Source organism: Arachis ipaensis, chromosome B2, assembly GCF_059453495.1.
Source record: "Arachis ipaensis isolate K30076 ecotype BB chromosome B2, ASM5945349v1, whole genome shotgun sequence".
Taxonomy (NCBI): domain Eukaryota; kingdom Viridiplantae; phylum Streptophyta; class Magnoliopsida; order Fabales; family Fabaceae; genus Arachis; species Arachis ipaensis.
This window is the reverse complement of record NC_142437.1, coordinates 123,608,905-123,621,613: the sequence shown is the minus strand read 5'-3', so window position 1 is coordinate 123,621,613 and position 12,709 is coordinate 123,608,905. Positions and strand designations below refer to the sequence as shown.

Below are 12,709 nucleotides of genomic sequence, written 5' to 3'. Positions count from 1 at the left end.
TGATCTTCATTTTGATCCAAAGAGAGATTGTGTTCAGAACCGCCCCTCACAGCAATCGACAAAGAAATAGAAATGGGCCCGGCCCAAAACGGCCCGACAATTACTTTTTTTCGTGTCATTATTTTGCCATTGTTTGTTTGTCGTTTATCTATTTATTATTTCATCACATGTTAAAAGCACACTGGTTTAACAAGGATTTTTTTTTTAAATAAATTTCATATTTCCATAAAATCCTATTTAACAACAATACATTATTTACAATAGCAATAACTGCACATAAATTTTATTTACAATAGTATTTTGTTTCCTTTTAATCCTTTAGAACATGGGATAATTTCACACGTTTTATTGATATGCGAGATAAATCGATGATATAAAATTGAATAAGTTATGGGAAAATTTACAAGTATACTAAAAATATTAGTGTTTCAATTATTTTAACCATTAATTTCAGTTATGTATATGTTTTATTGTTGAAATCAACTGCTAAAGCACCAGTATTGCTAGTATACTTGAAACTCTCCTAAGTTATGAATTTGTGCTAATTCTCTTTGGTTGAAAGAAAGTGTCCAAAAACATGAAATTAGCACTAGATCAGTTTTACCATATTTGACATATATTACTTTTTATAAATTTTTTGAATCTAGTTTATGTTTATGAAAATAATTGTAGGTAAGGTTGTATGAATTGATATAAATGAATTATAAACTCCAAGTATATATCTGATGTCAATTTTGAATTGATATTTTTTTTTGGTATTAATTTGAATCTATGATTTAAAATTATAATTCATGGAGAAAACGTTCGAATAAACTCAGACTTATCGATTTTTTAAACATGTCGGTCTCATCTAGTCCTAAATTTAGGCCATATTATATAGAAAAGACTCATTTGAGCCAGAACTCAGCTAGGTCCAGCCCATTTCCACACTCCTCAGAAAGGATGGTTCATTGAGAGTTTGAAACCCCACAAAAAAAAAAAAAAAAAAAAACGTAAAAGGAACTACAGATGAAACGTTGTATGTGTGACAAAAAGAACCATACTCTTGGGGGACGAGCAATAAACGATGGAAATGGGGAATAGTTTCTTCTTATGCGGTTCCCCATTCACCCCCAAATGGTTTATGCTGTAACCACATTACCTAATCTTGTTATACAAAAATAAATTACAAAATTCATCAAATGAGGAGAATTCCTCATTACTTGGAGGAATTGAGGAAATCTCATGCGCTTGTACCTTATTGACAGTTATTGATCAGTGCCTAAATATGACTCTTCCAATAGTTCAACCTTTAGTAGCATATTGTTTTTTAGGAAGGGCTCTCCAACCAATATCCCGGCGATAGAAGCCCCCTGGCCAGTTAATCTCGTCGATGGCTCGATAGGCTCGATCACATGCTTCTTCAAGACTGTCTCCCTTGGCTGTTACACCAAGAACACGCCCACCAGTTGCAATGAATCTTCCCTCAGAGTCAAAAGCAGTTCCTGCATGGAATATCTTTATGCCAGGGGCAGCATGCTCGGCTTGTTCGACGTTTTTAATCAAAGTTCCCTTCTCGTATTTCCCGGGATATCCCTTACTTGCCATTACCACTACCATGGCCGATCCAGGTGACCAGTTCAGAGATACCCCACTGAGCTCTCCTTTGCAAGCCGCAAGCAGGACTTGTACCAGATCAGACTCCAACCGAACCATGAGAACCTGTTTAAAATTCCCAAAGGGAAAATGAAATACATCAATTAACAACACAGCCTCAATATTAGTAACATAAATATAGCATTATGTGAATATCTATGATCATCATGTTGTGTTGCAAACAAGCATCTCAAGACTTTAACTGACCTGGCACTCTGGATCACCGAATCGCACATTATACTCGATTAACTTAGGCATGCCGGATTTCTTCTCAATCATAAGACCAGCATACAAAACACCAACAAACTTGCAACCTTCTGCTGACATTCCTTTCACTGTCGGGGTGATAATATGATCCATTACTATTGACTGAAGTTCCTTGGTTAATATTGGAGCTGGAGAGTACGCACCCATGCCGCCAGTATTAGGCCCCGTATCACCATCACCAACTCGTTTATGGTCCTGAGCGGATTCAAGGGGAATTGCATTTTCTCCATCAACCAATGCGAAAAATGATACTTCTTCTCCCTCTAGATACTCCTCAACAATGACCTTACAACCTGCAGAACCAAAATCACCCTTTACCAGCATTGAATCTACAGCTTCATATGCCTCTTCCAGTGACATGGCAACAGTAACTCCTTTTCCAGCAGCCAGTCCATCTGCTTTGATAACAATTGGAGCTCCTTGTTCTTGAATATATTGTTTTGCAACGGATGGGTCTGTAAATGTTTTGTACTGCATTAATTAATCCAGTATTAATAAGAAATTACACATCCAAAAACCAACAGAATACGGGTTTAAGTAATCCTCTTAGAATTAGAATGTTACGAGATTCAATGAGACTACTTATTAGAAACAATGCATGAAAAAATCATGCACAAAGAAGCAGAAATATTCCAATAGAATCAGGATCAATTACTGATCTGATCAATGAGAAAACAGACCTTAGCAGTTGGAATATCATATTTGTCACACAAATGCTTCATGAAATTCTTAGAACCTTCCAAGGCTGCAGCCTCCGCAGATGGGCCAAATGTTGGGATTCCTGCCTTAACTAATTCATTTACAAGACCTGCAACAAGTGGAGCCTCGGGTCCCACAACAACTAGTCCCACCCCCTGTTTGCGACAAAATGAGATTACTGCTGCTGCATCATTGACATTGAGGTCTGTAATGCAAGTGGCATTTCCAGAGCTGGAAATTCCTGCATTGCCGGGGGCACAAAATACAGCATCACAGGATGGTGATCGTTGCAAGGCATAGCAAAGTGCGTGTTCGCGTCCTCCTCCACCAATTACAAGAACAATCACCTTTTCTTCTTTTGCATAAGCAAATTAAAAATATAAATAAACATCAGTTAAAAAAAGTGAGCAAACATGCTAAAATAAAGACAATGTCACAGAATTGAAAAGTTTGACTCCGTCAATCACTAATTTAATTATCATCAACCGTTCTCTGCCACAACTAAAAAGCAATATTAATGTCTGCTTATAATAATCTTGAAGCTTAAACTAGACATTGCAAATAAGACAATGAAATGAAGAATAAAATTACGCTTCAACATGCTCTAATTAAGATAGAAAGAATCCAACACTGGATATATGCAATGAATCTCAATATCAATCTAAGATAGTTTCTATTTCCCACGTTCAAAGTTTGAGTTTTCTAAGTCTCCAAACGAAGTCCCCATTATGCGTATTGTCATGTTTCATGTTATCGAGTTTTGACTATGAATAATCCGCAGATATTCTAAGATGTTAAGGATCCAAGTATGTTAAAATTACAAATATTCTTCTTTTGCATAAGCAAATTAAAATTACACATAAAAATCAGTAAAAAGAAAATAAAGTGAGCAAACATGTGAAAATAAACAGTCACAGAATTGAAAAGTTTGAATTCATCAATCCATTTATCAGAGACAAAAGCTCCTATATTATCATCAGCTAATCAATTACTTAAAAGCTTTCATTTCTATTTATCTACATATCTGCACAAGTTCATTATGAATAAACATAAAGCATTTCAAGGAAGTTCTAGCTGAGATTTCACTCCATCTCCATGCAATGCAACTGTATTGGTTTTATAACATGGATTCTCCCCCAAAAAACGAAAGAATGCAAAGCATAAAAATGGTTGGACTGGTAGATGAAATTAGTGTATTTGTTTCACCTTATTTTACCAGAAATCATATATATTTTATTTGAAAAGAATCGGTTTTTTGGTTTTTCAATTATTCAGAATATTTGAGTTGCAATTTGTCAAAATAATTTTTCTCACGTTACATGCTACTAAATGATAATTAAAAAAAAGGGGGGAAATTTATAATTAAAAAGATAAAGAGTAAGTGCAGTACTTACGAGAACTATTGTTCGTGTCAACCCCAACAGAACCTGATGACTCTGAATTCCGAGCAGAGCATTTGAAAACACTGTGGAATGGACTTGAGGCACTAACACTAACATTGGAGCTCCTCAAATTCAAGTTCTGAATGAAGAGAGAAGTAGAAGAAGACTTGTGCAAAACACAGTGTTGGACTCTAAAATGAAATGGGTTGGAATTTCCAACATGAGAGCGTCCATGAAGGTTGAAAGAAGCTCCAACATTGAAGGTGGCACAAGACATTGTTGCAACTCACTAATCCCCTATGAACAAAAATTCAAGCACTTATTATGGTTTGAAAGAAATTAGCATCAAAATAAATCAAAGAGCAACGAGGCTTAGAAATTAAGATTATAATATTAGGCACACAATTCGTTCAGGCATTTCATCAAACAGGTCGTGTGCTTCATAACACAAACAAGTGAAAGTATTGGGTATTTTATTTTAAACAAAAATTATGATAATACGGCGATAAATAAACAAACAAAAAGAAAGAAAGATAATATTTTTACTATATTAACAAGTAAACGGGAAAAAAAATTGAACCTGAGAAGAGTGCTGGATTGAGTTGTGAGTGTAAGTGATGTGTGATGGTGGCAGCTGAAGGATTTAACGCGGTGGTGGCTGTTACTGATGGAGAGTAAGGCGGCGAGGAGACAGTGACGGCGGCCAACGGCTGCTGAAGAGTGAAGAGTGGTGGCGGCGGCGGAGTATGTGAGTGGCGGAGATAGGAGAAGCCGTGAAGTGGCTGCTTCTTGTATGCGCTCTCATTCCTTTTTGTTTTTAAAATCATCAGACTTTTTATAAAATAAATAAATATAATATTTACAACTAATTAATTTATGGGACAACTTAAAAAACAAAGTGTTTTACATTATTATTTGAATAGGTTGTTTAACAGTAAAATATTTGAATTTATTTTTAATCCAATCTGTTTTAAATCATTAATTTAGATTCAATTTATATCTCATTAAAATTTTAAATATTATATAATTTTTTAGTTATTAATTTTTTTATAGCACTAAATTATGAAAAAAAAATTAGAATCAGTAAATTTTAATATTTTTTGTTATTATTTAATTAAAATAAATATTAAATTATTTTCAATATAATAATAAATAAAATGTTTATAATTTATATATACAAATTTTAAAAAATATAAATACAAAGATTATTATTTTATATGTATAAATTATGATAAATATATATGTAAAGAAAAAGTATGGAAAGAAAATGATTTTAATATACAATATATATAATAAGAGTAAAAAGGAAATTAAGATTATATAATAATTAACTTTTAATAATTACCCTTTTTGAATTTAAACAAAAATTAAGATTTGCATTTAAATTCATTCACACTACGGTTATTCGTAATCTTACTATAACCTCCAATACACGTCCAAAACTTGCGGTCATCACCTCACCGAATAATAATCACCATAATTTTTAATAATCACCGTAATCTCAGCATTTAAACTCATTTTCTGGTTCTCACCTCGTGTCGTTACATTTTCCGCAGGCCATACCAACGCCGCCGTAGTCTCCCGCCGACACCGCCTCTACCTTCGCCGATCAGTCCAACTCGCCTCGCCGTCCAACGCTGCAGCCGTTGTTTTTGCGTCATTCTTCTCTGACCCGCGTTGCTGCCGTGTTGTGCAACCCTCTCGTAGAGTTGTTGTTGCATCGTGGAGTTAATGGTGATCATATGAGTCATTCTACGAGAGGGTTGCACAACACGGCGGCAACGCGGTCAGAGAAGAGTGGCGCAAAAACAGCAGCAGCAGTGTTGGACTGAGCGCCGGAGGGCAAGGCGAATCGGGTTGACCGGCGGAGGTGGAGGCGGTGTTGGCAGGCTGCGGCAGTGTCAATATGGCATGCGGGGAGTGCAGCGGCGCAAGGTGAAGACCTAAAAATGAGTTTAAATACTGAGATTACGGTGATTATTAAAAATCATGGTGATTATTATTGCGCGAGGTGATGACGGCTAGTTTTGAACGTGTATTAGAGGTTATGGTGAGATTATGAATAACCGTAGTGTGAATGAGTTTAAATGCAAATTCTAATTTTTGTTTGAATTTAAAAAGGATAATTATTAAAAATTAATTAAATTAATTGTTATATAATTTTAATTTCTTTTTCATTTTTATTGTATACATTGTACACTGAGTGCTTATTTGGGTGCTATTATTTTGATAAAAAAAATATTTTTTTAATGAAAAAAGATCTTTTTTATTTTTTAGCGTGTATGGCAAATTTTTAGTAGTAAAAATAAAAACATTAGAAAAATAAAAAATATCTTTTTTTATAAATTGGAATTTACATCTTTTTTTTAAATATCTTTTTTTTTCTTAAAAAAAATATTTTTCATGTATTAAATAAATAAAAAATACTTTTATATTGTTATACCCAAACATAATTAATAAATAAAAAGATATTTTTGCATAAAATACTCAAACATAAAATTACTTTTACTTTTCAAAATCTTAAAAAAAAAAACAATTCAAAAAAATATTTTCTTAAAAACTCACCCAAACAACTCCTAAATTCACTATCTCCCCGTACTTTCTCATATATAATTCATCTTCGTCGTCTTCTTCCAGTTCTTCGCACTTTGCCACTTATATATATATAAAAGTATAATGACCCGTGCCATGCACGTGATAAGATTGAAATTATAATTTTAAGTTGTTTTATTAAGATTAATTTGAATTATAATAATTTAATTAATAAAAAGATAACATGTTATGTATTGTTTGTTTTTTCTTAATCTAGTGTTAAATGTATTAATTCTAATAGTTATTAATTGGTTTTAGTAATTTACTTTCTCCAATAAATCACATATATATACTCAATATGACCATAAATAACCTAGTAATACTTAGACCCACCAACAAATTTTTATATGTTATTTTACTGTCAAGTAAGGACATATCGAAATCGACTCAAACTGAACAACAAATTATTAGAAAATTCTAATGCACAAAGTTCTCCAATAAATAATAAATAATTTAAACTCCACTAAAAAATAAGTCAACACTTTCCTTTGATGCCTACAAAACATATACCTGAAACAATATTATATCATTGTTAGTATATAATTTTACGATCATCGACCGTATTTACTATACGTGACTCATTCTTAAAAGTTATTCTACACACGTGTGTAGTCGGAAGATAAATTCCGCTTGATTCCTCAATCAGAAAATTTGAGAAGATATAGACCTTTCCTTGATCAGTTCATTCTCAAACATCTTTTGTCAAATAATTCTTGATTGAACAATAAATTTTATCACATTGTAAAACAAATTAAATATAAAAGCTATTAGCACTTATAAAGCTATTAAATCGCACTGTCTTTGATTCGTGCAAGGGTTTACTTATTAAATAAACTTAAAATATGAACAAAAAATATTTTTAAAATAGACATAGCATCACTTGAAAGAATCATGAAAAATAATCAACTAACCTTATTATCATCTATGAAAATAATTTCTATGTAAGCCGTCTTGCTCTTGGCAAATTTAGATGGAATTTTCCATAACCTTATAATTCGTACCTTTATTTTTCAAACTTTTTCATCACATAATCTACCATAGATAATACTATTGATAGAATCGTAGCTAGTAGCCATTCGGTATGAAGAATAAAAAATAGAAGAAGAACTATGCCTGAATTATGAATTTTCTAAATGAATTATAATGGTAAGAATTCACTACTACTCATATATATATATATATACTAATTATACACAGTCATAATTAGTCAATATTTTCAAAGGAGATACTTGCTATAATTAGATAAAACTTATGTTATTATATTTTTATTAATCTTTTTGATTAATTAAATAAAGATACTTACTCAATATATATATTATCTATATTAATTATATGCTAATATTTTTAGAAAAGAGCTAAAAGAGAAGATATATAAATATATGTAATATTATTGCTATATAAAAATTAGATATAAAAAAATATGTTACTGTAATAAAATATTATACTATAAACAATTACATTTATAAACTAATTTTATTGATACACTATATCTATAGTATTATCATATCTTTTCGCAAAGAATAATATATATATATATATATAATTACATAAAATTACTTTCTCAAATCTTAATACATAAAAATGGAAATCCAGTTATTATTATTGTATACTATAAATATGTAATTTTACAAAAATAACTCATTTAATAATTTTTTTATTTATGTATACGTATATATTAATTTTGTTAAATAATTCTAAATATTTTTTTATTTATGCATACATATATATTAATTATATATAAACATATTTAAATCACATATATATATATATATATATATATATATATATATAATTTTTATTTTACAGTTGTGCAATAATTTTTTATTTTTTATATCCATGTATATTTTTCAATCCCATTTATAAGCATGATTAACAATTTTTTTTAAATAGTGATGTTTTTAATTTTTTTTATTTCACGAATCTTTATATGTTAGCAAGAAAAGCAAAATCACGTATTGTGATTCTTTTTCTTTTATCACGCTTTAATCTTAATTAATTAATCTTGTGTCCACACCATATAATTTAACTTTTAATCACTCTAATCTATTGATGAATTACAGTTCTCTTAATAATTGCATTACTAATCTGAAATATAAAAAGAAAAAAGAAAAAAAAGGTGATACATATATTCAGGAAAGAAAATAAACTTAAAAGTCGAAAAAAAAAATTATATTAAAAATTTAAAAATAACATATCCAAGAAGAATAGTCGTAATATATAAATTGAGGTAACAATTTAAATTTTCTAAAACTAATTTAATCAAATACTAATATTAGAACTAAATTATTTAAATAATATTTAATTTATTCTAGTCATTAGACACGGATAGATTAGACTATTAGAGTCATTCTCGTAACGACAACCAACTGAAACAACATCATAAGTTCGAACATTTAGAATTCGTGCAAATTCAGACCATCCCCTTGTTAAATAAGCTTCATCATCCGCTATCCATGTAATGCGGCAATGTATAAAATTGTCATACCCAAAAACTAAACTGACCTTTATTCCCTTCAAGTAATTGAATAGCCGCTAAATTTCTCATAGTAAGTGAGGGGAATTGCTACCCAATAACGTGACTTTTCAAGGGGAATGTAGAATTATGAGGGTAGGTGAAGGAGTTAAATCACTGAATGGTTAGGTTAGAGAGTATTTGCTTTGTTTGTGATTGGGCTTAGGTGGGTTAGCAAGTTTTTGGGATAAATAGAATCTAGTTAGAATGTGTTCCTTATAAGAAAAAAAAAAAGTTGTATAGATATATTTTTTGTAATATTTATTTACGTTAATTTTTATTTTTTCATAGCCTACTGTTATTTTTAAAATATCTATTTAATACATCATATGTTAATATTAATAGTATTTTTTTAAAAGATATTTTTAAAAATAATTATAACATGATTATAAATATAATATAAATAAATATGTCAAATAAAATGTTAAATCAATATGCTTTACCAATGCCCTTGTTGAATTTTGCAAATTGGATAGTAAGTATGTATTCAGTTGCTTGGTGCATCACATAGATAATCGAGTAATTGAGTTGCAAATTGATCCTACAGTGTGCATCTAATTTTTTCCTCATTTTTAAAATAAAAGCGAAAATTAAGAGAAATAAGTAATAATATATAATAATAAAAAAATATTTTGCATATGAATAGATCATTGTTACAAAATAAATTATAATTGTGAAATTTTAAATCTTCACATACTGCAAATTATGGAGATTAACCACAATGTAATGACCACTTTTTCCTGCTTTTGACAATGATATATATAAGTTTTTCTTTTTCGGTCAAAAGTCTAATAACATCTAATTAAAAAAAAAAAAACGAATTAAAAGCATGAAATTAAAGACAAATAAACGAACAACACAATAATAATAATAATACAAATTAACTACGTACCAAATAAGTTAGCTTTTTCATTTGTTTGTCTCAATATATCAGCATGATCGAGAAAATTGAAATGATTGTCAGGAATGTTACGATCATCGATCTTATTTACTATACGTGACTCCTTCTTAAAAATTATTCTACACACATGTGTAGTCGAAAAATAAATTCCACTTGATTCCTCAATCAGAAAATTTGAGAAGACATAAATCTTCCCCTCAATCAGATCATGCTCAAACATTTTTGCCAAATAATTTTTGATTGAACAATGGATTTTACCACACTGTAAAACAAATTAAAAATGAAGACTATTAGCACTTATAACTCTATTAAATCGCATTGTCGTTGATTTGTCCAAGGGTTTACTTATCAAATAAATTTAAAGTATAAACAAAAAAAATCTATAAACTGGACCTAGCATCACTTGAAGAAATCATGGAAGATAATCAACCTACCTTATCATCCATAAAAACCATTTATATATAAGATGTCTTACTCTTGTCGAATTTGGATGGGACTTTCCATAACCTTATAATCCTTGCCTTTATTTTCTAAACATTTTCATTACATAATCTACTATAGGTAATACTGTTGATAGAATCATAGCTTGTAGCCATTAAGTATGAAAAATAATAAAGAGAAAAAGAACTATGAATGAGGTACAAATTTCTTAGATGATAAATAATTTTAACAATTGACTATTACGACTTATATATATATACACACACTAATTGCACACTGTACGAATTTTTAATGGAGATACTTGCTATAATTAAAAAATATATATATAAATAGAGACACCTGCTAAGTATATATATATATGTTATCCATATTAATTATATGCCAAAATTTTTAGGAAAAAGATAAAAGAGGAAATATATAAATATGTATAATATTATTGTTATATATGAAGCAGGTTTAAATTGTTATAATTATAAAGATTTACTATAATTATATCAAATTTAATTATGACTGTAAATAAATAAAATAGATAACAATCAATCTATTTGTTTCTTTTTATATTCAAAATTGACTGTAAATATAAAAAATAAAATCACTAATGATTAAAAATTTGAGTGAAAAATAAAATTTCATAATAAAAATTTAATTTATTAACTAATTAATCTTATGTCCGTATAATATTATTATTATTTATTATTATTATATACTGATTAAAATTGTGAATATATATTGATAAAATTATTACATATAAATGAAAATTAGAACTATATCAATTATATTAATTATATTAATTCAAAATTATTATTATTATTATTATTATTATTATTATTATTATTATTATTGAATAATAATGATAATTTACGTGATAATAACTTTTACCTATAAAACATCTAAAATTAAATAATATTCAAGTATAATTAGGTGACAATTATAATTCAAATTATTGCATATGAAGTCACGTGAATTATTATAATTGATATATACTCTCAATCTTATCGATTATATCAATTTAATTATATCAATTATATTCAAATTATTAGTCAATAATTTTAATGGAAATTCTTGCTATAATTAGGTTATTCTTATGTTATTATCTTGTATTAATCGTTATAATTAATTCAATAGATATATTTATTCAATATATATTATTATCTACATTAATTATATGTCAATATTTTTAAGAAAGAGTTAAAAAAAGAGATATATATATATATATATATATATATATATATATATATATATATATAAAATATTATTACTATATAAAAAATAGATATAAATATATATAGACTGTATCATAAAAAGAAAAGCCTATATATAGGAATAACGAAAAACTCAAGTAATTATTTATTGGTTTTTATGATTTCTATTACGCTTAATGAAAATTGAGCGATCTAAAAAGTTAATACTGAGGTGACATGCATGCGTATGTTAATATAGGAAGAATATATATTCAGAAGCATTTCTCTATTATATCACTTATTTACTCACAACTTTAAAATCTTTAAGAATATACCATTGTATTATCATTCAAGCTACAAATTCATCCTTTATTTTCATTAAATATTTAGATTAATACACAAATTTTTCAAGTTATTATTATTATTATTATTATTATTATTATTATTATTATTATTATTGGATAATGGATAAAAATTAAAATTATATCAATATTTTTAAAATTAATATAATTAAAATGACTAAAAATATTTAAAATCAACGTGCGTTATTTAATATCATAAGATTTGATCATTTTATGATTAGAATCAAATATTCGTATCATGATTACCACGATCGGTGTCATTATTATTATTATTATTATTATTATTATTATTATTATTATTATTATTAATTGATAATTGATAAGTAGTTTAATAATGCATTAAATATTGATTTGATATAATTATAATAAAGATATGTTCATAAATTAGTATAATTATGAATTATTCATTAAATATTAATTATAATATAATTATAATAAAAATATTTTTATAAAATAATTTAGAATAGAAAAAAGTGCATTCATTTTAGAGGAAAAACGAAGTCACCAGAGATCGACATCTCACTTTTATTAGTCGGAAAATAACCAAATTTTAGTATATTAAGTAAATAAGTAGATAGATATATTCCAATCCAATTATTCCATCTTCCAATCTTTTCTCTTCCGCACTTAATCTAAAACCGCTTTCTTTCTATTCAATTTTAATTGGGCTTCGTCGTTTTATTCTTCGAACCCTAACACTAGAACTATTATTCGTATCTTTTTTATTCCAATCGAAA

At 28.0% G+C, this 12,709-nt stretch overlaps 1 protein-coding gene across 2 annotated transcripts; it reads right to left on the bottom strand.

The window, feature by feature from the left end:
• Positions 1-1,024: 1,024 nt before the first annotated feature.
• PUR2 (Glycinamide ribonucleotide (GAR) synthetase) lies at positions 1,025-4,846 on the bottom strand. 2 transcript variants are annotated; one of them, XM_016329224.3, is made up of 5 exons: positions 4,564-4,846; positions 3,996-4,280; positions 2,583-2,956; positions 1,843-2,373; positions 1,025-1,701 (listed from the first exon to the last, which is right to left on the bottom strand). In XM_016329224.3, the coding sequence occupies exons 2-5, from the start codon at positions 4,258-4,260 to the stop codon at positions 1,285-1,287; spliced, it is 1,587 nt and encodes a 528-aa protein (XP_016184710.1). In that variant the 5' UTR covers positions 4,261-4,280; positions 4,564-4,846; the 3' UTR covers positions 1,025-1,284. The 2 variants fall into 2 exon arrangements, with proteins under 2 accessions (XP_016184710.1, XP_020972346.1); XM_021116687.2 differs by having other exon boundaries at positions 2,583-2,953; positions 4,564-4,831.
• Positions 4,847-12,709: the final 7,863 nt, after the last annotated feature.